This window comes from Truncatella angustata (assembly GCF_020726525.1).
Source record: "Truncatella angustata strain MPI-SDFR-AT-0073 chromosome Unknown BKA67scaffold_8, whole genome shotgun sequence".
Classification (NCBI taxonomy): Eukaryota; Fungi; Ascomycota; class Sordariomycetes; order Amphisphaeriales; family Sporocadaceae; genus Truncatella; species Truncatella angustata.
This window is the reverse complement of record NW_025763388.1, coordinates 873,669-899,306: the sequence shown is the minus strand read 5'-3', so window position 1 is coordinate 899,306 and position 25,638 is coordinate 873,669. Positions and strand designations below refer to the sequence as shown.

Sequence of the window (25,638 nt, the reverse complement as noted above, 5' to 3'; positions counted from 1 at the left end):
ATGGTGGCGCAACAAAACAAATGACGACGGGCGTCTTCCCCTCTCACGGGTAACGATAGGGCTCAAACTGTCCGGCAATTGGGCTGACGCACGCTGGGACAGGCGGGGCGATTAGTTTCTGCAGGGTTTTGGTGGACGACGATGCAGTCGCGACGCGTCAAAACGGGGTTCTGGATTTCGGATCCTGGATCCAGCACAAGCGAGGGATACATCGGACGCGTTTTGGGCATAAATCCAGCAGACACGACCGCTGACAAGGGTCCAAAGTGGGTGCTCATGAGCTGGCCTATATGATGCTGAATTGGGACAGCCGTATTCTGTATGGTAAACCTCTAGACTAGCTGTCGACAATCATGAAAAGTATGGGGTTGATGGTTCTAGTTCATGGGCCAAACGGGACGAGCGAAACAAAATGAAATAAAGAGAAGAGGAAGAGAGAGAGAGAGAGAGAGAGAGAGAGAGAGAGAGAGAGAGAGCAAATTCCCAGCAAAGTCGTCCATATAGCCAGGCGGGCTGCTTGGTGCTGTATCCATGGTGTATAAAGCCAGACAACGACTCAGGTTCGGTTCAACTGCGATGATAATACCTGTTACAGCAGCCATGTGGTCTTCACTCAGTCGAACATTGGACGGGAAAAACTCACCAATACCTACGAACATAATGACTTTGTATCAATAGAGGTTGTGATGAAGTGCACTGCAACGTAAGACAACAGGCCATGAGAGACAGGGATCGGCTGTTTACCATGTCCGAATGGCTGGCAAGAATGATGCACGTCCCCCAAATTCCTGACAATGAGCCGAATCCCCAGCCATGCCCACCCAGCCACTTTCCTGTGCATCTGACCTTGCTCATCGTCGACCTCTTCTCTTCACATCGCACACATATTCTCACCAACTTCATCGTCGACCCCCTGAAACTCGACTGCATATTTCCCGATTTGATACTCACAAGCGCACTGCCTATAGGACATAATCTTGAGAGGACATTACTCACCAATCGACTTGTCGCCTTGAATTCGCATTCACCGCTGGAGGAATCCGTGTGGAGAGGGAGAGAGAGATCATCTCAACACCAACATCAGACAACAGCCTCGGATCGACAGCATCGCTTATTCGCCGCTCAGCTTCAAAAACAGTCCCTACATCGGGATATTTAGCGATCAGAAGTGTACTGTTTGTTGTTGTCTACGACCTCAAAAGGGTTGCTTTGGCTTGCATCATCTGCTCGAACTTGCACCGGCCGTCTACAGTGGAACGAGACGTCTGGCCTATTCGAACCCCCCGTTGACAAATTGGTTTCTCGAATCCCTTGGTGGAAAACTTTGGCGCCTGGTATCGGTCTCGCTTTGGGCTGGTTCGAATTTGGTTACACGCACTGGTTACTTGGTGTACGGTGAGCCAATATCAACATTCATATTCATTTGGAATTGAGTTTCTGGCTTGCAACGCTTTGGTTCAAAGTGCTCGCTCCGCCCCACTTTCACAATGGCCGCCGTTCAGGTTCAGGTGTCCAACACGCCTTCACCTCCCCCACGCGTCCGAACACCTCAAACTCCAAAGTTCGGCGCGTTTGGTGACAGCTGGATGCCCTACTCGCCGCCAAGAAAATCCGCAAGAATTGCCAACCGCACACCTTCACCCTACTCGTCGACAACATCAGCATCCCGCGACACAACGTCAAGGAAATCAACATTTTCAACCCCAGCGACATCCCCTCAAAAGAAGCGCGCCCCCGCCATGGACTCGGTCATTCGCGCATCTCGCGCATCCCACGCATCTTCCTCACGCGCTGACAGCGCCCGACACGCAGCCGATTTGCTGACCATTGGACCGTCAAAGCCGCATCAGAAGAGCACCGCCGCCATGCTTCCTACCCCAGCCAAGACCCCGCGCAAGCAGCCTGATGACAAGCTTGAAGCCGGTGTCCGCGGCATTGCCCGCACTCTCTTCCATGGCGAGTCATCCACAGCTGAAGCTGTTGCCTCGCCCCGCAAGAGAAAGGCCAAGACGTACTCTGGCGTTTCATTGCAGAGCTTCAGAGCTGAGGAAGTAGACGAGGAAATCCCCATCTTCACCGATACTCGTGATAGACTCCCCGAGGTGGATGCAAGCAACGACAACCCTTTCTATGGCAACACAATTGAGAATCAGCAACCCAGCACCAGCACACGACGAAGTACCAGGGTCAAGAAGGTCCTCGTTCCCGGCATGGGCAGAATTCCTGTCGATGAGGCTGTCCAACGTGGCGATGGCATAGTCTACGTATTGTAAGTTTTTATCCCATCTTCGCAATTTTCGTCCCACAGCAGGCTTTTCATCTCATCTTTCAAACCGTTGAACTAACATTCTATCTTGTAGCCGTGGGAAATCTTTCTGGAAGCCGCGCGAGGATGGCAATTGCGGCGATGATGAGCACCCCGCCGAAAACCCTGAAGCCGACGCCGAGGTCCTTGTCCTGCCTTCGTTGCAACGTTCTGGATCTCCGCCTCGACGAACAACCCGCTCCTCAATGAAGCCCCGCCTTCTGTTCCCACGACAGGCGAAGCCAAAGGTCAGTCTCGAGACCGATGATGAGGAGGCTGCCACCGACATTGAGGACCACGTCTTGGCCGACAATGCCGAGCCAGAGGTGCAGGAACCTGAAGTCGAGACGCCCACGCTCGAGGAGCCGGCTGAACCGGACACACCTTCCGCACCCCGCTTTGCGCCTGCATCTCCTCCCACTACTGCCCGTGCTACTCGTGTGAGCAAGAGATTGACCGCAGACGACACTCCGGCAAAGCGTACCAGTAGGCGCAGCCCGTTTGACGCCTGGCGACGATCCAAGAGCAGTGCTATTACTGCAGGTCACAAGCGTGAGGCCGACACCATCCTCCAGAACGATGGAGCACTGAAGCGCCCGCGTGCTTAGGCGGCACAGGTCGACCCAGAGAGGGACTTGACGGCGGCCTATCTCCGACACCGTCTCCACTAGTAATTGTCGAGCTCATGCATTAGCACTTTTGTTTATTTCGTCATGTTTAGGCCCTTTGCGGGTCAGGAAAGAGAAGAGGGCGTTCGATGATGATTTTGCGATGTGGCATGGCGTTTTGGGGGTTAATCAGGGAATCCATCACAGCCGCGCTCCACCTATGTATTTCGCGCCACTCTTGAGCATGTATTTCGGTTGGTCCATAATGTCATGAGGCATTTCTCATGTTGCCGCCTCCAAAATGCGAAGCTGGTTTTTTTTTTTTTTTTGTGAGCAGGAACTGGACACTGCTACGGACACGGATAGATAGTTTCTCAGGGAGAATGACTACTTGTATAGTCTCACAACCTATTGTAGTGACCATCTGGTAGTGATTTCAGTGATCATTGTAGTGATATCCACGAATGCACACACCATTGCGGGTGGTCCCTCGATTGCGCAACAACAGTAGGTAGATAGAGCGGGTTGAGTGATAATTATAGTTTCGCTGGTCATCTCTCGGCTCAAATCTACCTAAATTTCTATTCCACTTCCAAATGGTAAGCCCCCCACCTGACTCATATCATCACATATCCTCATGCCCCCTACCATGACAGGCGTCAACCTGTCTAGATTAGACTGTCATATTTGTCCAACCCCGATTTCTGATTCTGTTGCTGCGGTGGCGGTTGCTGTGCCCCGCTCATGCCTCCCATACCCATTCCCATTCCCATCCCCATGTTAGTATTGCTCATGCCGCCGCCCATTGAGTTCATGCTACCCATCGAGTTCATGCTCATATTACCCATGCTGCCTCCCGTGTTCATGGGTTTCATCGCACCCATACCGGAGCCCATCATAGAATTCATGTTGTTCATACTGTTCATGCCGCCCATAGTGTTGTTCATGCTACCGAAGCTCGACGTTCGGCCGAATGATGATGACGATGATGTCGTCAGTCCCATCTGGCCCATCTGAGGTCCGCCGGGGGGTTTGGGAAGGCTGAACCCGGACGGAGTGCTGCCGGAGCTTGGCGGGGGCGCGAGCGAGAAGGACGACAGGCTGGACTGCATGGGCGGCCGTTGCTGATTCAGACTCATGCTAGACATGGATGTTACTGGTGGGGACATTGGGTTGTTGGCTGCTGAAGAGGCCCAAGGGTTTGCGACTGCTGCACTGGGTGCCGGCGCGGCCCAAGGATTGGCCGGAGCTGCTGTAGCTGGACTGGCGAGAGCACTTGTTGGCTGCAGAGGTTGGGAGTACTGGGTCGATTGTGGTGAGAGTGCCTGGAAGTTGGCCAAGTCTGGAGTCACCGTCCTGAAAGAGGATTGAGGCTTGGGAGGTGCGCCCAAGCCTCCTGTTGCCCCTGGAGCTGCGGTTGTGGGGCTGGGCGTAGACCACGAGAATGCAGGTGTAGGTGATTTCGCACCTGTACGTGGTGAGGCAGCTCTTGCAGGGCCTGCCGAGTCCCAACCATTCGAGTCCATGGGGTTACTCGAATCCAGAGCACCTGTGGCTTTCCCTTTGACCAGGCGCTCAAAGTCATCAACCGTGGCGCCGTTTGTTGATTCGAATTGTGTCCCGGTGACTCCTCCAAATGCCATGAAATCCTCGTTCTCCAGTGCCTTGCCGTTGGTAGCCCCTCCAGAGAGCTCCTGTAGCTTCTTAGTTTGCTCGTCCTCGACTCGTCTGGATAGTGACTTGATCAAATCCATGAAGGTCTGGAATTGCTTCAAGTCGAGCAGCGGACCCAGACTCATGCTCCAGAGGATAGGCAGGATGTCCATAGCCACAAAATCGGCATCGGCGACATCTCCAACTATTCGCAGTACGTTCAATGCTGCCACCATAACTGCGGGTTCTTTTGTCTTGATCGCTTTGATCAGGGGTACGATCTTTTCCTGCATTGTGTACTTGTCAAGCGCACTAGATGACGAAGTCTTTTTCTTCTTTTCAACGCCAAAGCCATCAAGGCCATCGCTGCCACCTGACGGGTCATTCGAGCCACCACAAAGTACGACAAAGGCTTGTAGCCCCCGAACCTTTATAGCAAGACTGTTTGTTTTACTGAACACCATGGCGATAATTGGGAACAGCTCGCTCTTGATGGTGCTAAAGTCTAATATCGGCAAGATAGCAGGGAGTCCTCGCATGGCTACATCCACCAAAGCAGGGGTAGGGGACTCGATGGCTGTCATCAGAATTGGCAATATGTCTGAATTCGTTAGCACCATAACCTCGGGGCTTTAATGCTGATATCACTTACCGTCCTTGAATTCTTTGCCAGAGCAATTGGCGGCAATCGTGTCGGTGTTCTCGAGAACCGTCATGAGACCAGCATCTCTGGCAGGATCTTTTTCTTGTGCCTGCTCTTTTTTGACATTGGTGACAAATATCTCCTTTAACTTTGGTCGGACTAGTTCGCTAAACGACCGCTTGCCGGAAGGTAGCAGCTCGATGATTTTGAAGATATTCTGTAAGATTAGAGACAGCAGCTCCCGATCTTTGAGTTCTTCCAATAAGGCGGGCAGAACCTTACGTTCCATTACGGACTTCGGGAACGATGGCAGAACTTTGTTCAATCCCCTCATGAAAGATTGTTTTTCGTTCGGCGTTTTCTCTGGAAACGAGTCCAGGAACCGTATCGTCGACACCAGTATGTTATCAAAGTACTCGCTATCCTGGAACTCCTTGGCGGTCATACGTTGGGCGGGCCTCCGTGTTATCAAGCGTGGCAGTACGTAGTTTGCTAGCTCTTTCGGCAAGGGTCTTTTTGACAAGAATTGGTTTGAAGCGGATGGAACCGTGGAAGACGAGTTAAACAAGCGTTTATATGTTGATATGCTGGAGTGACATTCAATAGGGGATTGGTGTGGCGAGTTGTATAGTGCGACGCATAGAAGTCCTAGTGAGAACATATCTGCAGACGTGGTAAGGTTGTTGTCTAGAACAAAGTCCGGGGAAGTATAGTCGAGATTCAGCTGTACATGTTTGGGCAATCGCGGATCCAAATTGAGTGCTTCCGACAAGCTGATGGGTTGTACCGACGTGGGTTTAGTAGATCCTTCTGGCGGACTACAGAATGCCAGTCCACTGATTTTCCAATCTGATTTGGCATTGACAAGAATAGCGTCTGGTGTCAAATTGCCGTGTGCCAGTCCAGCATTCTCGTGCAGGAACTCAAGAGCTTTACTGACTTGCAGTAGGCCTTTTTGGATCTCTAGCTCATCGATCTCGAGCTCCCTCCTGCGCCGCGTCCCATCAGCATCTTCGGTGACGTAGCGGCTGGCCCTGCCTCCAACACCTCCAGATCTTTCTTGGTCATCCTTCTCAGCGAGTAAACTGCTTAGGGATGCGGTCACAGCTTCAGTTACAAATTGCAGGCCTCCTCCTCGTGTTTCCTCGACCGGTTCTACCAATTCCAGCACACTCGGGTGCCGTAGCCTGGCTAGAGATGATGCCTCCTTTTTTAATCGTTCCACGACCTCCTCGGCGGCCTTTTTGAATGCAGACGCACTTGACCGGCCGAGCGAGTTGCCGTGAGAATCTAGCGACTTCCTATCAAACACGAACAACGAATATGGCTTCTTGGTCTTCTTCGAGGTCGCATCGTATATCTTCCATGGCCCGGCGGTCGAAGTGAGATTGGTCGCGATCGAGTAGTTGCTCGTAATGTTGGAAGTGAAGCTGCTCTTCAAGGAGGAAAACATGATGCCCACAAATAAGCTGCGCACCTGCGCCGCACACGCTTCGCGTAGCAACCTCTGGTAACAGAAGGATGTGACCCTTGATTATCGTGTGAATGCCCTAGCCCCTATCATACAGCCCATTTATCATTGCTCTCGAAACATGAACAGCCGGTGACGCCGGTGTGCCAGCTCTTGGTTTGGGCAAAGACGGCCCAATCACACAATGAAAGGTCGTGGCACTTGTAAAGAGCCTTTGATCATCACACTGAATGCGCCGTATTACTATTATTGTTGTTCTGTTCGCCCCGGAGCAAGCACGGAGTCGCCCAAAGACTACGTTTCTTTTCGCTGGGCTGGCGGTCGTGCTGGCGCGCGCCCCTGAATATGATTCGCGACAGGTCGGTCTCACGTTATCGTTATCGCCGGCAGCAAGAAGCTCACAAGATCAAGTATAAGCCGAGTTCTGGGCGCAATAGCAGATCGGTTGGATCAGAGAGCAGTCGATATGATGGGTTATTTGGGCGCCTTATCAGCAAATGTCGAGTCAATTCTGGAAGATGACAGATGCAGCTTTGCTTTATTATCGAAAGCGCCAAGATTGCTCGACTTTGTCCTCTGAGACATACAGCTTACCTAGTAGAGACACAGCTGGCGTTTAGTGGGGATGAATGTACCAACACAATAGGGCAGGCACTCTCTCAAGAATGAGTGTAGACGTGTAGCAGGTTGCAAATCAGACCAATTATGTATACAGCTAAGGGTGAGGGAGGTACACTTTGTTTCGTACTAGTCCAGCTAAACAGCTTACTTGTATGAAAACAATCTCAAGAATCACACTTGTATAACCGACCGCAACAATTCGCTTTGCATTGAACTGAAAGTATGTAGCTGTTCCAGCACGCCGGAGGCTACCGACAAAGGTAATAACTTATGTACCAAGTAAATAGCACAAAGCACCAGGCGTCGCAAGCTGACCTAACTCGGACTCTTATTGGCTCGAGCCCTTGCACACAAACGTGAGAGGTCGGCCGAGTGAGCGGCGCCCAAGACTCCCAAGGCGCCCAAGACGCCCTGTCGCGCTCCGAAACCGCTGTGTGAGCTCGCTTTAGCGGCCTTCTATATTATTTTCCCGTCGTGACAGATGCATCCCTGAGCTTACTACTACAAGCCTGCCATTGACCCAATTGACTCACTTGTCTGACTCCTACGTTGGTGCATTGTGTACTTTAGACTGTTCTGGTATTTATCTCTGGATTTTGGTGTTTGTAGATATTCGATTGTGCCTTCACACCGCCTACAACAAGAACACCGCAAATATGCTACGACAGATAGTTCCTCGAGCTGGGAGGGCTTTCAGAGCACCCGCTGCTCGCCAATTGCTTCCCTTGGTCTCGGGACAAGCAGCAAGATGCTACAGCATCCAACCTAAAGCAGCCTCGGACTCTAAGCCCGTCGGCCTCGACCCGTCAAAGCTCACCATCACCAAGACGGACTCGCCCAGAACCCCTAGCGACCCTAAAACACTCGTGTTTGGCCGATCTTTCACAGGTAATGCGAACCAGTATCACGGACCCTGAATCCTTGTGCTAACCGCTCCTCCTCCAGAACACATGCTCACCATTGAATGGACACAACAAGACGGCTGGCTCGAGCCCAAGATCACACCTTACCAGAACCTGTCGCTCGACCCGGCAACCTGCGTGTTCCACTACGCCTTCGAGTGCTTCGAGGGCATGAAGGCGTACAAGGACAAATCGGGCAACGTGCGTCTGTTCCGGCCGGAAAAGAACATGGAGCGGTTCAACAAGTCGTCGGCGCGCATTGCCCTGCCGACCTTTGAGCCCACGGCCCTCATCGACCTGATCGCCAAGTTCGTCAAGCTCGAGGAGAAGTTCATCCCCAACGAGCGCGGCTACTCCCTCTACCTGCGCCCGACCATGATCGGCACCCAGAAGACCCTCGGCGTCGGCCCTCCCGGCAGCGCCCTGCTCTACGTCATCGCCAGCCCCGTCGGCCCTTACTACCCCACGGGCTTCAAGGCCGTCTCGCTCGAGGCCACCGACTATGCCGTGCGCGCCTGGCCCGGCGGTGTGGGCGACAAGAAGCTCGGCGCCAACTACGCGCCTTGCATTGTGCCCCAGCTCGAGGCCGCCAGCCGTGGGTTCCAGCAGAACCTGTGGCTGTTTGGTGAGGAGGAGTACGTTACCGAGGTCGGCACCATGAACATGTTTGTCGCGCTCAAGAACAAGGAGACGGGCCAGAAGGAGCTCATCACCGCGCCTCTGGACGGCACCATCCTCGAGGGCATCACGCGCGACTCGATATTGTCGCTCGCCAGGGAGAAGCTCGCCCCTGAGGGCTGGGCCGTTGTCGAGCGCAAGTACACCATGAAGGAGCTCGCCGAGGCGTCTGAGGAGGGAAGGCTGATGGAGGCCTTCGGCGCCGGTACCGCCGCCATCGTGAGCCCCGTCAGGAAGATCAGCTGGAAGGGCAACCTCGTGGACTGTGGTCTGAGCGACTTGGAGGAGTCAGGTGAGATCGCGCTGAGGATGAAGGGCTGGATGGAGGCTATCCAGTACGGCGACGAGCCGGACAACGCCTGGAGCTACCCTTGCTAGATCGCCTAGAGAACTAGAAGAGGTATGACTGTAGTTGGACATCCCAACACGGGTTTTGACGCGGTCGCGAGATTTGGCGCATTTACATGGCTAGAGAAAATGTACTTCTGGCGCCTGGCGTACGCGGCTATAATAGCATAATCAAATAAGATTTACCGAACCGAAGCCTTAAATGACTTGTGCTCTTGAGTGGTCTCTGTAATAAAGAGTACATAAATATGCAGACTTTTGAGCTTATTGCCAATACTGCTACAGGTGAGGGTTATCATGAACCAGGTCGTGAAGAGATATTCCAGTTTTTAGGTTTTTTTTTCTGTCTCCTTTCTTGGGGTGTTTTTTTTTTCGAGCAAACCGTTAAACCTTCTACGCTCTAATATATCACGCCTATCAGGCAAGACGAGAATCTTAGCAATAGGCGAGTTGCAGGAGGTTGAGCACACATGAGCCTCTAAGCAGGGGCATGACAGCAGCACCTATAGGAGAAAGAGCGCAAGTGACTCAAATCAAATTTGCACCGGTGAGGGATTGACCTTGCCGGCTGTCTAGTCGGGAGCGACCCGTCTATGATATGCTGCTGCTGTCCCTCTAACCGTCCTCAATCCATCGACAGCAGTGCCTAACCACAAAAGAGAGTAGTAAAAAAAATTCGGAATATTTGCAAGGTCATATACAGATGGAGTCGTTTGAAGTTTGCCGAGCTTGTCGTAGCTGTCCGGTCATTTTTTGTTCACCCGTGCAGTTGTGTAGTTCGTCGTTTCCTTTGCGCAACGAATCTTTTACTTCTTCTCCGGGTCTTCCAAGATGCCCTCGGCTTCTAATCTCCTGCGTGCCTCCTCGAGAGCCCAAGTCTGTATCCTGTAAGACAGTTAGCAGCGGCGCCTGTGAAGTGGCCACTCCCAAGTCCCTCGGACTGCTTTCTCGGAACACGTCTGTCTCAGCACATGCATCGCTTGCCATCCTCCTCCTCCCCTTCATCTAACTCTTTCTGGATAACAGAGCTTACGCCACTCTTTTCCTCCCTAATTCTCCTGACCTGGCTCTTCGCAATCTGGAAGGAAAAGACAGGAGACTCACGAAGTATCCGGCTTGAATCCATACGCAATAGCCGCCAAGACGATGGAACCGCAGAACCCGTAGAAGAAAGGCTTCTCCCAGCCCTCATTCTTGTACGTCTCGCCGGGCTTGACGCCGAACAACCATCCGGATGGGGGGTCGTACTGGGGGCCGTGGCTGGCCTTCTGTGTGGCGGTCGACGAGAAAGGCCGTGTCGCCGCGGACTGCGAGGTCGACTGCAGGGCGCGGGTTGCGCGTGCAGCGGCTTGGGGACGAACGGCGGGCATGGTGCGTCTGTGGTGTCGATGGGTGCTGGGGAGGTTGCTTCGATTTCCCGTCGTCGAACTGATGATGAACCGAAAAGAGAAGCGGGCGGTAAGAGTGGAGAGCTTCGACCCGACCGGCAGTGTTGCGTTGCGAAGGTACGTCGGGGGGGTGTGATGGATTGTCGTTGAGTTGAGTCGAGCAATTGAGGAGAGCTTTGGCTGGTTGAGCGCTGCTAGCACAGGCGAATGGGCGGTCGAACGGACTTGAGAAAGAGCGGGTCGCTCATCACGTGAAGTGCGGGTCTTCTCGAGGTCACAAACTTCAAGCGCAGATCTTTCACTCGCTACAAAACTCGCTCCTGCTCTTCCCTTCCCAACATCAGAAACCATCCCAAGTTCTGCAACCAATTCTCTGCATAAACACTTCTGGTGTTGGTGAACGACTGCTTGCGAAATGAGCACTTGAACTATATCGGTAAGTTTTTGCACATTCTCTTCACTCTCATCCGCGCTCTGCGTGGTTTTTATGATGATAAACTCTTCCATTAAGAACGGCCAACCGAATATCTGTGTGGACTACCAAAATTATCAAGCTCAACAGTCTGATTAAAAACACCAATCAACATTCTTTCTTAAACACACCTTCTGCTATGCGCTCGTGCTAACAGATTCAAAGCTCTAGGCAATATCGCTCGTCCTGCGTGGGTGTGTGTGTGTGTGTGTGTGTTGTACCATTGTCAACTTTTGGCGTCTTGAGATCAAAGACGTCAGTCACCATGCTCGGGACACGGTAGGTGTATCTCATTCGTTCGATTTCCTTCTCTCCATAATGATGAGTACTCTACGTTACCCAGCTCACTCAGACGCAAATTGCGGTTGCTGAGAAAACGTCACATCTACTACTGAATGGAGATCAACTATCTTGTTGTTTTTGCACTTGACTATACATGGGCTTGGACGCTGCATATCTCGTTATGTCTTGCATATCCCCAGCATTTTGTATCTATCCATACTAGTTTACTATAATTTATTTTTTGAATTGAAACCCTGGTCTCACATGCCTTACATTATCTTGTCGAATGTGATGATGCCCTCACTGCCCTCCTCCAGAAACTCGACGATCAGCTTGTCCACTTTTCCGGATGGCCCAATGACGAACTCCGCCTTCGCAAGCTGTCCATTGAGTTTGTTCGGTGTATTCAACATGTCAATGTAAATCACCCAAAACTCACCCGACACACGACCAAAGTCAAACGTCATCTTCCACACTGAGTCTTTGCGCACGGCCCTGAGCTGTTCGGCAGCATCGCTGAGCGCGATGGTGAGGTTACGATACGCCGGATGGAAATACGTCCCAGTGTACTCTTCCAGCGGGAGGGCTCGAGGCAATGGCGGCTGTGCTCGGTCTGGATAGAGCTTGTCTTCGGCCTTGTCGAACTGGCCCCTGAGATCCTCCAGCGATTGCTCAAACCTAGATCACATATGTTAGCCAACCTTCCCGAGCGAGCTCGATATTGAGCTCATCGTGACATACTGCGAGTGCCAATCGTATCTCTGCTCCTCCGGCACGCCCAGCCTGTCATTGATCAGCCGCCACGCCACCATTCTACCGACAAAGTTGCTCGTGACGGCAGTGTTCCCCATGGTCACAATTCCGTATCTCAGCTCCGGGAAGAACCACACGTCCGCGCCGTACGCCTCCATGCCGCCGCTGTGCGTGAAGACCCTGTGCCCCTTGTACGTGTTGACGCGCCAGCCCAGCGCATAGCTCATCTCGCCGTCGTAGCCCTGGGCGCCGCCCGCCGGCACGATCCTGGGCGTCCTGAGGGCCCCGTGGCCGCGCCTGCTCAGCGGTGCCGCCTCGTCCACCAGGCACCGCACCCACCTGGCGTAGTCGAGCACGTTGCTCACGACGGCGCCCGCACCACTCGCTTCCCGCAGCCCCATGTACGGCACCCGCGCGAACCCGCCGTCCCCGGCATCATAGTCCCAGTAGTACCCGGCGGCCAGGTGCTCGGGCGCCGCCAGCGCCTCCTCGAGCGAGAAGTACGTGCTGTGCATGCCCAGAGGGCCCCATATCCAGTCGCGCATCAGCGCGCCCAGCCCGGTCCGCGTCAGGGTTTGGATCGCGTGCGACGCCACCAGATACATGAGGTTGCAGTACCGGTACGTGGTGCGCGGCTCGGTGACCATGGGAAGGTGGCGCAGGGAACGCGCGAGCGAGCGCGCGCTGGCTTTTTCTTCTCCTTCTTCTTCGGACGAGTCGCCGCCCTGGTGGTGGTGCGACGCGAGCGACTTGTCGTGCCGCGCGAACCCCGTCCGGTGCGAGAGCAGGTCTTCCAGCGTCAGGTGCTCCTGCGCCCAGGCGTACTCGGGCTGGAGGACGAAGTCGTCGCGGATCAGCTGCGATATGGGAGTCTGCCAGGACAGGGACGGGTGGTAGGCCCCCGAGTCGATGAGGAGCGAGACGATGGCCGCGGTGAAGGCCTTGGTGGTGCTGCCGCCGTAGAACAGGGTTGAGGGCGTCACGGGCGTCGATGGGAGCGTTGCGTTACCGTAGCCCTGCAACACATCAGTACATAATAGCTACATATCGTGATATTTGACTAGATGTGCAAGTGGCCATGATAGCTCTTGATGACCCAAATGTTCTATATCCAATTTTGAGACCTGATCCGCATTTGAGCGATTTGGTAGTGTTTTTCTCAAGTATGTTGTCGTCCACTGCTCCTCCATAAGCACTGAAGCTTACACGCACATGGACGTGTATAGTCGCTTGATCTTATAATCATCTCACGCCCTCCACCGAGCATATTGCCCACCTCTGCGCTACTGAGTGGAATTCCGAACTCGACTTACCGCAGCCCAAGTATCCTCACCATCGACTATAGCGATCGATAGTCCCGGGACGTGCCATTCTTCCAGAGCTTCAATGGCTAGCTTGTATATATTTGAATTCAGGGGATTCTCCTTCCCTCCCACCAACACCTTCTGTGTTGCCAAAGCCGTGCTTGATATAAGCGCTGTCGCCAATGCGTAGTGGGGCCACAACATCATTGTGTAGTTTGCCTGAGCATGCGTCTTGACTTATCCCAATTGAGAAAAAATGCAGTTGTGGAACGAAATTATAGTCACCCCTCAAACAGCTGAGTGACTACTTCCTGTGTTGTGGCCGGCGAGTATTGACACAAGTCTGAGAAGATTCGGCTATCGGACTATGAACATCGGAGTTGACCGCACCTCTCATGTCAACTGTGAGCACCTCTCCGTAACCCCTGTGGCTATTGTTTTACTGAGCCGCTGGATGTTCATAACGTTATACATCCAGTCATTTTAGCTTTAGTTACTGAACAACAGTAGATGTTCCACCGTGTTAATGATAAAGACTCATTCAAATAGATTTATGGTTTTCCTGGTTGTCATCGCCATGTGCATATCCTCAAACAAAATGTTGATCAAGCTTGTAACATATGAATACAGTCAGTACCTGTGGATCGCTGAAAAAGAGTGCAATTGTACACGGCAATTTGTTTTACAGCTTTATGTGGTTCAATCATTTAGACTTAGTTGGTCGCTTTTTGACGGTTTAGACGTAAGTTGGTGCTTTCTCATTCCAAATCTATCTGCGATTAAGGGTTGGTGTCTTATCGCAAAGATGCATGTTTATGACTACTTTATAGCTTGTGGGTGTCTCAGATTCATTTATGCAAATCTTGTGTTCAAAACACAATCCATCGGCATCGGTTTTCTTCTGCCATGGAACCCACCGCCACGTATGCATTGTAGCTTTCTTTTCCAGCGTCATGCTGAGTGCTCAAATTACTGCGCAATAAGACAATTGATTCTATTGACCTTGTTCTCCGGATATTGCCCAATAAGATGGTTGTGCTTTCGTCTCACGGTATTAGACAGACAAACTTCTGCCAGAACTCTATATGCAACCTAGTGCTCGTAGTTCTGGTGACCCCCTCCTTCGGGAAAGTTACCCAGCGTCCCTCCACGCCTTCAGCGCCGTCATGAATGATGATCAACTATGAAAATCGCTGCACCCAGAGCATATGAACCTGAGCGCCCTGCCAAAAAATGTCAAACCCCTGCATCGCGAAAGTGCACAGTCCCTAGTCCTCACGCTTCAACACCCCCGACTCTCCATCCCTAATGGTCAAAACGGGGTTGTTTAGCGAGTCTATAGCTGTTTCGTCCTCAACAGTGGTTAAGATATGCTGGTGAGCGTTGCCGTCGTATATAGCTGTTCGAACTTTTTGCTTAGGCGGTATCATCTCATGGTCCAGGGTCCACCCAGCGCGTCGAGCCAACTCTGCCACGACCACGTCACAGTCGCCCAGCAGGTCAATATCGAAGTTGATATGTGCAACCGGTTCACGCGAGATATAGATTGCAGGGACATGGGGAGGTAAACAGGGCACGACTTCGGACACGGGAGAAACTTTGAGCGAGGTGCCGATGACAATGACTAGATCTACCAGGTCCATGTCGCGGGCCAAGCGATCATGGAAATCGTCGGGCAAGTCTTCGCGGAAGAAGGTAATGTCTGGCTTCATGATACCGGCCTCCTCGATATTGAAGTCATCGTCTTCATCGGTGTCATCGGAATTGTAGCGTGACCGCTTTCCAGAAGAACCTCGTTTCTTGCTACGCTTGCGCTTCGAGGAGCCATTGGCACGAAGGTGCGAAGTGCACCTATCGCATCGTGGAATTCTGCTGGCTTTGATGTCCGGGAAGATGGTATCGCCGGGGACCTTATAGCCACACTTCTGACAAGTGGCCTTTGCAAAAGAACCATGGCACTGCAATAATTTCTCTGGCATAATTCCTGCGCTGGCCTCGATATTGTCGATGTTTTGTGAATAGTTGGTCAAAAGTTTGCCTTTGTTTTGGAGCAGCGCAATAAATGCATGTGTTGGAGTGAACCGCGTAGTCGAAGGGAGAATATCCTTTGCGACGGTGTAGAAGATGTGGGGGTCGTTGCGAAAGACTTCGATATCGAAAACCTCTTGCGGGTCATTGATGGGCAGTCCTAGGTCGGCCAACTTTGTATATAGACCAGTCTGCGCAGAACGGAAGTCGGGAATGCCGAGAGATGTAGAGATGCCAGCGCCTGTCAAAACCATGATGTTCTTGGACTTTTGGATCAAGGTAGCCGCATCATCAACAGTGTTATACCTCATCAGTTTTGCTCGTTTGTTGAGCTCGCGAGTCATGGCCAACACCAGCAAGGAATAATACTTGTCATCATCTTCACCTTCAAGAAATGGTGGCGGACGCACGCCAAAGGCAGTCAGCAGCTTCTTTGCTTTGATGCTATCATTGAACACAGTGAGCTCCATAAACTCTTCTGGCCCAGAGGATCGTAGCAATTGGCGATACCGGGTGGCCTCTTCCGGTGTGCAGGCCTCAGGGTCTGTAAAGGCATTAGTCAACTATTGCAAAGAAAACAGTCGCGGTGAAACAAAGCTGTAGTATCGCAAGCATATATGGAATACATACCATTTTCAAAGGCTGTCTCGTCAGAGAGGTCTTCCAAAATGTCTTCAAAGAGCGATTCGGTTTCCCATGAATCGTCAATATCTTGAAGACGCTGTTCAAGCTCTGTCAATCGTGGCTCCTGGTTGCGAATTACATCTTGTTTGATCAGATGGCTGACTTTCTGATCGTTATCTATAGGGACCTCTTCCACTTTGATTTGAATGCTGCTCTTCTTGGTTGGTTTCTTGTTCACAGAACCCTTGGGCCTACCGCGACCACGCTTGACTGGTTGCATGATGGAGGGTTTGTGGTATGTGGACTTTGATGGCGTGCTTCTATTATAAACTCTGGCAGTGTGCTGGATGACAACAGCAGGTGCGCAACTTGCAGGGGTGAGTTGTAAAAAGTTGGTATTTGGTGATGCTCAAATCAAGAGCAATGTGGATCTAGGCAAGTGACAGATGCAAAGGTAACGCGCACTTCCACTTAATCCCACTAATAAGGAACGGTCGACGTGTAAGACCAAGTATCCTTGAGACCAGCGTACTGAAATGTGTAACTCGGATTGCCAATAAGACTATCAGCACAATAATAGAGTTTGGGATCTGATGGAGAAATTCCGCGTGTGAAACTACGAAACACGCGTTGTGAGTTGGAGTTGAGCGAGATGTCCTTGGCGGGCAAATTTAGTTGAAAGTTAAGGAGGAATAAAGAAGTAAAGGGAAGAGTCTGAAACCGAGATGCCAACTAGTCTAGTCGTAATTCGAAAGGGTTCCGGCCGGCTAAGTGCCACTTCACAAGTCCGTCCACACTCTACTATGAACCAAGGCCGCTATCTGGAACATATGCTAATAATTGCGGATTTAATGCTCCTTCGAATGTTCTTGTCTATATTGCTTAAAGTACTTGTTGCATTACCTCTTGTTCATCCGTGACGTATCTATCACTAGAAAGCCCCATAATGGCGGCGATCTTTTGTCACGTTCGTTCGTTATTGCGTGTAGTGTAACTGCGCATTTTATTCGGGCTTTCACGATCCTTGCATCATATGACCACACGGTTAGACATTTTTTGTTGCGAGGAAAGAACCATTGTGGTTTTTTTAATGGAAATTTGTCTGTTCCTTAATTCGCCGAGTTCTCTTTGGCAAGAATGCAATAAGTATAGGTATAGCTTCGCCTTGATGCCATTCGCCGATGCAGCCGTGGCTCCAAATTTAGTCATCGGGCCATTCAAGATGCCTGCCGCCTGATCCTTACATGCAATGAGTGCCTAAAAGCTCGCCCGAACATGTGGCAGAAGCAAAGAGGATCGTTTGTTGAGTATTGTTGTCAAACCGAGTATTGCGGAATACAAGATCAAGCGACAAGCGCTTGACTCATGTGTGATGCTGTCCAAGGTGCTCACCGACAATCAAAACTCCGGCACAAGGAACTAGCCAGGGGAAGTGCAGTGAGTAAAGACAGAGGTTTTGGTTGTTATGGAGAGCCGCTGCAGATGCAGTCAGGCGCTAGATATAGAAGTTAGCGCCATGGAGTGCACACCATTTTATGAAAATCTGATTGATTCTTACTACAACTTTCTAAAGGTGTGGGGAAGTGTGAAAAGAATCCATACGCGATCTCGATAATTAACCAAGACAGCATCTTGTTTACCATAACCACAGCAGGACCTGAGCTGGATGGCATAGGATAAAGTGTGGTTTGTGTCTCGCGACTTACACCCGCTGGCTGTGTTTGGACACCATAAGGGTCGGTCGACTGGATCTCCTCGGTTAAGGTTTGCTCTCGCCCATACCTGCTTTTCCGGTCAAAGAAACCGCTTTTCTACAATTCTCCGAGATATTTTCAGCATTACGTTAGTAAGACAGTCAGTCCTCCGAAGGCCCAGAACGTCAATAGTACTATCTCCCGTGCCAGGCTTACTGCCTGCCCCACTATATGCTGGCAAAATTGTCTTTAGCGAGGAATTCTACATAATAAATTCACACCATAACTGCCTACGAGCTGCCAATCCGGTTATGAGTAGATAACGTTTCTTGAGTTTGGGGGATGAACTACATATTCCCGGGGCGTCGATTGTATAAGAGCATGGCAGATTGTTAAGAACTTGTACTGGCCGGTCATTAAGCATGCACACGGGAGAAGTATTGGCCCCAGTCACTATCTCAGTCCAACCTTCCGTCCCGGCCGCATCCGTGTTTTTTTGCCTCTCGCGGTAATCTTGGTGAATCCGCGAGGCCGAGCAAATATCCTTGTGGCCAACGTGGCTACCACATATTTTCATCATGTGATACTGGGAAGAATTGATCTGACCATTTTATGTTATGCCGAATACCCAGCGACTGTTGAAAACAGTTTGAGCGTTGTATCTTCAAATTGTACCTTACTGTATTGAACACGCCGATGAAGTCCGCAGTGGCTGTGATGAACTCTAACTCCTGTGGTTGACGTGTGTAGACTTGCGGGTTCTTCAAAAATCCTACGCATTTTCACATTTGAGATTGTGTTAAGTAAAAGCATGCTTGACGCATATCGAATTTTTTTTTCTACTTCTTTGAATGCAATGGCGTGGCGGATTGAACCATGTAATATATTACAATGTGTAGGAGTATAGTAATAAGTTAGACTGACACAAAGGTCGTTTATTGATGTCCCTCCACTGTATGAGAAAGAGAGGACTATTTACATTATATCTTTTAGCCCCCTGCTCCTCATCCATATTTTCTTCATGCGCAACCGCTTTTATTTTTCTACCGTTGACAACATGCAGCTGTAGGAATATGTTGTTTCACGCCGAAACTCCTTAACACCAGGATATGTTTCTGAAATTGCCAGACTTGAGATAGGAAAACATCAAGACACCCACTTCAGAAACGAACGATTGGTGGTATCATATCTAAACTCAAAATTACAACGTAAAATAATTACAAGGAATCGAACGGTTGTTACGATTTGTGAGGCGGCTCGGGAACTTTCAAGGTAGGAACATCGACCTGCCTTTTTTCCTCAACTGGTTCCAGCTCCTCGTTGTGTGCCAGAGGTGAAGGAGTAGAGGCTGGACCACGGGGAGGGAATTCCGCATTGCTACGCTCTTGGACAGGAGACCAACCGGCACCGACGGAACCAGCGATAATACCAGCCATTACAGTAGTGGCACCGAGAGCCGAGTTCGACCGGCTCCTACCTGATCGCGTAGATCGAGAGCGAGCACGCAACTCGGGTGTAGGTGCTAGCGAGTCGCCGGTGCTATCCTCACGAACCGGTGTCCGAGGCGGCAGAGGTTCTCTCAAAGAATTTGACCTAGAGTGTGATGGGCTGCGCATTTGCATGATGACCTCCTTGGGGTGTTTCAGGCCGTATTTAAGATTGTTGAGACGACCACCTTTGTACCGCTTGATAAACGTAAGATGGTCTTTGACTTCGGTAAAAGCTTCAGGATAGTGCTCGAATCGCTCTTCATCCGAGACGGTAAGGCCAGGGACGCGTGAAGATCTGCGCTTCAGATAGGTCGGGATGAGCCTGGAGAGGAATTCGTCAGGGATGCAGCGAATGACCATGCCGATGGGAATCGAGATGAACCCGAGTGCTATCGCATAACCCCATTGTTCAGCTGTTTGTCCATGGGGAGAGATGCTGAACGCCTTGCCACCCTTGAAGACGATGAGTATCTGGGCGCCACACATGGCGATGTTGATACCGATGAAGAACCAGTTGCGAAATAGACCTTCGAAGATGTTGAACCTGTTGTCCAAACGACGGTTGCTAGTCCCGGTTAGCATCATAATAAAGGCCAGTTAAAGTGGCAGTGGTTTTGACTTACTTCCATTGGTTGAAGATCTGCATCCAAACAAAAGTGTTGAACACCAGAGTTTCACGCTGCTCCTGCTCCGTTGCGGTATCTAAAGCAAAGATCTGTACCGAACCGTAGTAAAGCATGAAGGTGATGACAAGCTGGTAAATAGCCTGGCCAAGGATCATCTTCCACATCGTGATAGAGATGATGCTGGATCCACGGCGCTCGGGTTTTCTGTCCAATACACTGTCCTGAGGAGGATCCGTAGCCAGAGCCAGAGCGGCTAAAGTATCCATGATGAGGTTGACCCACAACAGCTGAACAGCTGTGAGGACCGATGATTCTGAGTTGTTCGAGATGGCAGTGACGAAGGTGAGAATAACAGCAGTAATGTTGACAGTCAGCTGGAACTGCAAAAAGCGCTTGACTGCATCATTCACGGCACGACCCCATTTGAGGGCCTTTACGATACTGTTGAAGTTGTCATCCATGAGAATGATGGACGAAGCCTCTTTCGCAACCTCAGTACCGGCAATACCCATGGAGAAACCCACATCGGCAAGTTTGAGAGCAGGGGCGTCGTTTGTACCGTCGCCAGTCACAGCGACAGTTTCGCCCATATCCTTTAGTCGGCGCACCAAAATTCGCTTATCCTCTGGACTGGAGCGGGCAAGAACCTGCAAGCGAGGAATGATTTCGTTTTGCTCATACTTTGAGAGATTGCGGAACTCCGGACCCTCCATAACAATGCCATTACCAATAAGAATTCCACACTCTTTGGCGATAGCTTGGGCGGTGAGTTTGTTGTCACCTGTTACCATGCGAACCATGACACCGGCTTTCTGGCAGTCCTTCACAGCCTCCGCAACGCCATCGCGTAAAGGATCTTGAATACCCACCATGCCAATGAAAACCATTTTCTTGAAAGCATCGTCGAACGAGACCTCGTTCGGGTTGTTTTCGGAGCGTTTTATGTTCTTGGGTGGCCACTGTTCAAATTCGCGATACACGATTGCGATAGTCCTCAAAGATCTAGACGCGTAGCTGTCGATCAAGTTCTTGATTGTCTGTTCATTCTCATCCGTCAAAGTAGAGGTTGTCAGATCCTTTGCGGGATCGCGAATGATTTCGGTACACTGGTTCAGTACTATCTCTGATGCACCTTTGACATATAGTCGGACTCTTCCATTGGGAAGCTGGACAAAGATGCCCATACACTTTCGGCCGGAGTCAAAAGGTACAAGCTGAAGGATCTTCTCGTTGGACCGCTCCTCGTTTACGGGACCCATACCAAGATGTTCTTGGGCGAAAATGAGCATGGCAGTCTCGGTCTTGGAACCAATAAAAGTCTTGACTCCGTCAACTTCGCCCTCAAAAGCAGTCGAGTTGAGTGAAATTGACTTGAGCAATAGTTGCTTGACATCTGGCGAGAGGACCTTGGCGAATTCCTGAGCAGAGAGGCCATCGGAAGGCGAAGTGGATTCGGACGTGTCCTCAGACCCGTGAGAATTAGAGCTTCCGAAACGATGAGCGGTTCCGAGAGTTCCAGAGACAATTTGCATCTTGTTTTGCGTCAATGTGCCTGTTTTGTCGGAACAAATTGTAGTTGCGTTACCCATGACCTCACAAGCCTTCAAGTGACGAACCAAATTGTTGTCCTTGACCATGCGCGTCGTGGCAAATGCTAGAGCCAGTGTGACTGCAAGTGGTAGACCCTCAGGAACGGCGACGACAATAATTGTGACCACGACAATAAATATATCAAGAAACTGCATACCCTTCTGGATGGGTGTTTCATGATTGCTGGGGAGCTTGACCAAGAAGATGATGAGCAGAACGATAAACAAAAGCAAACCAGCACCACCTCCTAATTTGGCAATGTACTCGGCAATAACGTTCAACTTTTGCTGGAGTGGCGTGATCTCGGGGTCCTCGTCCAAAGCCATGAGAGTCTTTCCATAACTCGAGTAAATGCCAGTTGAGGTGGCCATGTAAGTGCCCATACCCTCCATGACACGAGCACCAGACTGAATGAAGGGGTCGGCCTTCTTGAGCTGGTCGCCATTTTCGATAGCCTCGAGAACTTCGTCGCCAGGCATTTTCCGGATCACGTCAGACTCTCCCGTGGCTTGCGACTCATCGCACTTCACATCGTAACCTTGAATGAGAATTCCATCAACCGGGAGCAGGTCACCGGGCTCAAGATGAAGCACGTCGCCAGACAAAATATCATAGACAGATATTTCCACGGTCTTGCCAGATCGGATGGCCTTGACCAGTCGATCCTGCTTCTTCTTGTTCAGTTTTGCAAACTGCCTCTCCTTTTGCCAGTCGTTCAGTGAGCCAACGAGTACGACGACGATAATGGCTACAATGATAGCCACACCTTCGACCCATTCGACGCCTTCGCCGTTTCCACTGACTGATTCGTAAATGCCAATTGCTAAAGAAACAATAGCAGCGGCGGTAAGGAGGATCAGCACCTTATCATTGTAAGTAATCCAGACGAGCTGGAGGAAGCTCCTGCCCTTCTTTTCGGGAATGCGGTTGTCCTTGTACACACGTTTTCGATCCGCGAAAGCTCCATCCCCGTTCTGCGTGCCAGCAGTGCCTCTGCGGGCGACAGGCGTTTGAGGGCTTTCGACTCCCTCGGTGCTGAGTTTAGTAGAGCTCTTGCCAGTTACCTGGTCGAAGGTGACAGATCCATCCAGGCGCTTCTCTTCAACGCTTAAACCGCTGGCTCGGTTCGAACGTAAACCCTTCTCAATACCTTGAAGACCTCCCAGTGCGTAGAAAGCGGGAAGGCTCTTGGGGTTGAACATCTTGCTGAGCTGACCAGGACTGAATGCAAAGGGGTTGTTCTCGACCTGGAAATCGTTGTCCTTGCCGGCATCGGGCTTCAGGGCGTCGGGATCGTTTTTAATCTTGTCATGGTTAAGCTCGGCTCCCTTGTCGCCCTTCTCGGTGCCCTGCCAGGTTGAGCCCGAGCCAACAGCGGTCTCACTATATTCGCTACTGCTATCAACAGAATTCTGTCTGGAGCGGTGACTGGGAACTGCCAGATAGGCCTGGGGAGGACCCCTATTCCGTGATGCGACAGGACTAGACACATTGTGGGGACTTTGAGGGCGACTCTCTCGCTGGCTCTCGAACGATTGGGCGGGTTGGAAGTCTGGTCTCGAGCTCGCTTGCGAAGCGCCGGAAGGTTGAGGCATGTCTGGGAACAAAGTTGTCGGACTTGCAGTCAAGTCCGTAGGGGAACCAAGTGAGTGTCGAGGAGCAGCCGCAGTAGTGTCGGCACTGGTGTCGATGGTAATGGTAGGGCTAAGTGATATGTGAGCAAGGCTGCATGCAGAATGTTGCTGAAAATAGATCAGGGTGGAACAGTGAAACTCACGCCCTGGGCCTACCACCAGACTTTTCTTGAGCCATTATTGTTGTTTGTTGGAAGTAGGGTAACCGCAGGAAATGCGGGAGGATGGGACGACTGGAATGTGCGACTGCGTCACTCCAAGGCTGCGCTACGCCCGCGTTCTTTAGGAGGCCTGCTGAGAGAATCGGGCCCGACGAGGCTGAGCAGATGTCTTGTCACACGTTATTCGGAGCTTGCTGTCATAGCATGCCGCATGGGTCGTCTTTGCTGTCCCTGATTCCTTACGCGGATTGACCCGAGTCTAGTAATAATGGATGAGGCGTGAGATGAATTGGTCGATGCGACACGAAATATGCCTATATTCTCGCAAGAGACCGGGAGAAGGCTACTGCAGCTAAATGGTCGATCGGTTTGGCTGGGCACGACGTCGTACTACCATTGGCGAACTTGGTGGTGGCAGTGAAGTGCTTCGTGCCGAGGGAACGGAGCACCTTAATCTGCAACAGCACAGCAACAACAGCTAGTGGGTGACGAAGGAAAGAAAACCGATTCACGAGAGAGTGTGGTCCATCGACTGATAAGGAATAACATTAATTACAGCACGGGAGAAAAAGAAGACGAGGGCCGACAGCACGCAAGCGGCAAGATGCGGTGGGTGGCCAGATGGGAAAGAAACATGAATGACTGGAATTAGGTTTGGGTACAAAAAGACTGGAGGTGGAGGCGAACCAGGACCATGCAGATGCAGATGCAAGTTAGGATCAGGGAGGGCAGGGATATTATTGCGCAGGTATCCGTACTTTCTATCCCCTTGCAATCAGAATCAATCCCCTTACGATAGTCGCGACGGCACAGCCAAGTGCCTAGCCCAGTGCCCAGCGCCCAGTGAAAACACCAAGGACTACAAGCAATTATCAGGGCCTCCCACGCGGAAACCCCTGGATGTCCTGGATAGCTGCTGTGGGACACCTCAACCCACTGGCCTGGCCAACGTCAAAGTACTTGTGCCGTACCGCAGAGAAACGAGAACAAGCAAATCAACGCATGTTGTGGGCGGCATAGCGAATTGGAGGCGACCTTTGGAAGAAGCCAAGGACTTAAAGCCAGGGCCAAGAGAGGCAGTGCAAAAACATGTAGCGCCAAAAACGAGGATCGGGACCTCAATCAATGTTTCCTCCGTAAGTAGCCCCAATTAAAATATCTAGTGTAGTAGCGAGGACAAACCAAGGCGAAAGTGCACAGATGAAGTACACGAAGATGCTAGGACCCTTGTGTAAGGGATTCTCACAAAACATGACCATGCATGATACCGAGAAAGCTCACGGTCACTCTACAGAGATCAGACGGTCAGCCATACCCAAGGCAGTATACACGACGTCATACAGAGACCAGAGTATATCCAACCAGTACATACAGCAGAGACAACCATTAGCACATGGTAGCTATCGCTCTGTCAATTACTTAGCGTGTTTTGCCCATTTCGGGGTAGCCACCAAGTGGGCACCAACCTGCTCCGTTGTGGAGGCAAGTCTCCGTGCCTGCGTGCTTGCGTGCCTGCGCTGTACATAGTACTACGTAGTGCCAGGGCACTCAGTTTGTCTGGAATAGTCCAAGTTGTGATCGTTGTGCTTTTAGATTGTTGAGACATACTGGAACAAAGCATGTAAAGCTATGGCAGCATTGATTTCAATTTTTCGTGTCATAGCCCGTTCTCATGCATAGAGTCGTCAGCGGTGACAGTTGCCACGATACCTGCGCCTTGGCAACATCGTCCTTGGGACAAGTCAGCGATACGTCGTCATCATCGTCAGTGGCTTCCAAACAACCAGCTGAGCGCCTCTGCAGTCAAGGTCAGCCATTCAAGTCAACCGACAAGGTTGCCTCACATGGAGCTAACATATAAGTGCACTCTAACTGCAGAACCTCAAGCTGGTGGCAGCTTGGCGACGAACTTCTACATCGAGTCAAGTTTGAGCCAAGATATGTCCGCTCTTGCTCCGAGTCAACAATCTTCCGTTACGTGGTCATGAGATTACAACATTGGCAGGCACATATGTTGTGCGTTAGCGACATAGGTTTTGCACCATGTCGTCTCGGGACCAGCGCATCTTGAACACCACCGCGGAAAGCTTACAGTAACGCAAACCTGCAAAATCTCGACTACCGAATGACTGTTAGCCGATACGTACGTGTGTCCGACCATTAATCAACATGATCATGGTCTCCAGGAGAAGAAATCCACCTACGCAGATGATTTCGCCTGTCGAGTCTGCCCAACCACGAACGCATGCAGAGCATGCATCTGCTTGAATGATAATAGAGACCAATGGTGAGTATAATTCTCGCTAATCGGAGCTCTCCATGTGCCTTACGACAAGGTTCCGAGTCAACCTCACGCCCCCCTG

General features: G+C 51.2%; 7 protein-coding genes across 7 annotated transcripts; 2 read left to right on the top strand and 5 right to left on the bottom strand.

Annotated features, from left to right (window-relative positions):
• Positions 1–1,323: 1,323 nt before the first annotated feature.
• On the top strand, positions 1,324–3,343 carry BKA67DRAFT_391947 (uncharacterized protein). The gene is made up of 2 exons (XM_046096626.1): positions 1,324–2,269; positions 2,361–3,343. Exons 1-2 carry the CDS (start codon positions 1,488–1,490, stop codon positions 2,911–2,913), a joined length of 1,335 nt encoding a protein of 444 aa, XP_045954094.1. The 5' UTR covers positions 1,324–1,487; the 3' UTR covers positions 2,914–3,343.
• BKA67DRAFT_392000 (kinase-like domain-containing protein) lies at positions 3,248–6,843 on the bottom strand. The gene is made up of 2 exons (XM_046096627.1): positions 5,219–6,843; positions 3,248–5,167 (listed from the first exon to the last, which is right to left on the bottom strand). The coding sequence occupies exons 1-2, from the start codon at positions 6,660–6,662 to the stop codon at positions 3,582–3,584; spliced, it is 3,030 nt and encodes a 1,009-aa protein (XP_045954093.1). The 5' UTR covers positions 6,663–6,843; the 3' UTR covers positions 3,248–3,581.
• Positions 6,844–7,957: 1,114 nt separating this feature from the next.
• BKA67DRAFT_539436 (branched-chain amino acid aminotransferase) lies at positions 7,958–9,259 on the top strand (the record flags this gene model as incomplete). The annotated part of the gene is made up of 2 exons (XM_046100634.1): positions 7,958–8,189; positions 8,247–9,259. The coding sequence occupies 2 exons, from the start codon at positions 7,958–7,960 to the stop codon at positions 9,257–9,259; spliced, it is 1,245 nt and encodes a 414-aa protein (XP_045954092.1).
• Positions 9,260–10,035: 776 nt separating this feature from the next.
• BKA67DRAFT_662357 (ESSS subunit of NADH:ubiquinone oxidoreductase) lies at positions 10,036–10,599 on the bottom strand (the record flags this gene model as incomplete). Its single annotated transcript, XM_046107984.1, has 2 exons — positions 10,036–10,114; positions 10,334–10,599. 2 exons carry the CDS (start codon positions 10,597–10,599, stop codon positions 10,036–10,038), a joined length of 345 nt encoding a protein of 114 aa, XP_045954091.1.
• Positions 10,600–11,602: 1,003 nt separating this feature from the next.
• On the bottom strand, positions 11,603–13,873 carry BKA67DRAFT_577926 (beta-lactamase/transpeptidase-like protein). Its single transcript, XM_046103664.1, has 3 exons — positions 13,438–13,873; positions 12,113–13,140; positions 11,603–12,049 (listed from the first exon to the last, which is right to left on the bottom strand). The coding sequence occupies exons 1-3, from the start codon at positions 13,633–13,635 to the stop codon at positions 11,641–11,643; spliced, it is 1,635 nt and encodes a 544-aa protein (XP_045954090.1). The 5' UTR covers positions 13,636–13,873; the 3' UTR covers positions 11,603–11,640.
• Positions 13,874–14,696: 823 nt separating this feature from the next.
• BKA67DRAFT_523541 (DHS-like NAD/FAD-binding domain-containing protein) lies at positions 14,697–16,360 on the bottom strand (the record flags this gene model as incomplete). Its single annotated transcript, XM_046098483.1, has 2 exons — positions 14,697–16,000; positions 16,087–16,360. 2 exons carry the CDS (start codon positions 16,358–16,360, stop codon positions 14,697–14,699), a joined length of 1,578 nt encoding a protein of 525 aa, XP_045954089.1.
• Positions 16,361–19,012: 2,652 nt separating this feature from the next.
• Positions 19,013–23,292, bottom strand: BKA67DRAFT_662354 (uncharacterized protein; the record flags this gene model as incomplete). Its single annotated transcript, XM_046107983.1, has 3 exons — positions 19,013–19,829; positions 19,888–23,184; positions 23,258–23,292. 3 exons carry the CDS (start codon positions 23,290–23,292, stop codon positions 19,013–19,015), a joined length of 4,149 nt encoding a protein of 1,382 aa, XP_045954088.1.
• Positions 23,293–25,638: the final 2,346 nt, after the last annotated feature.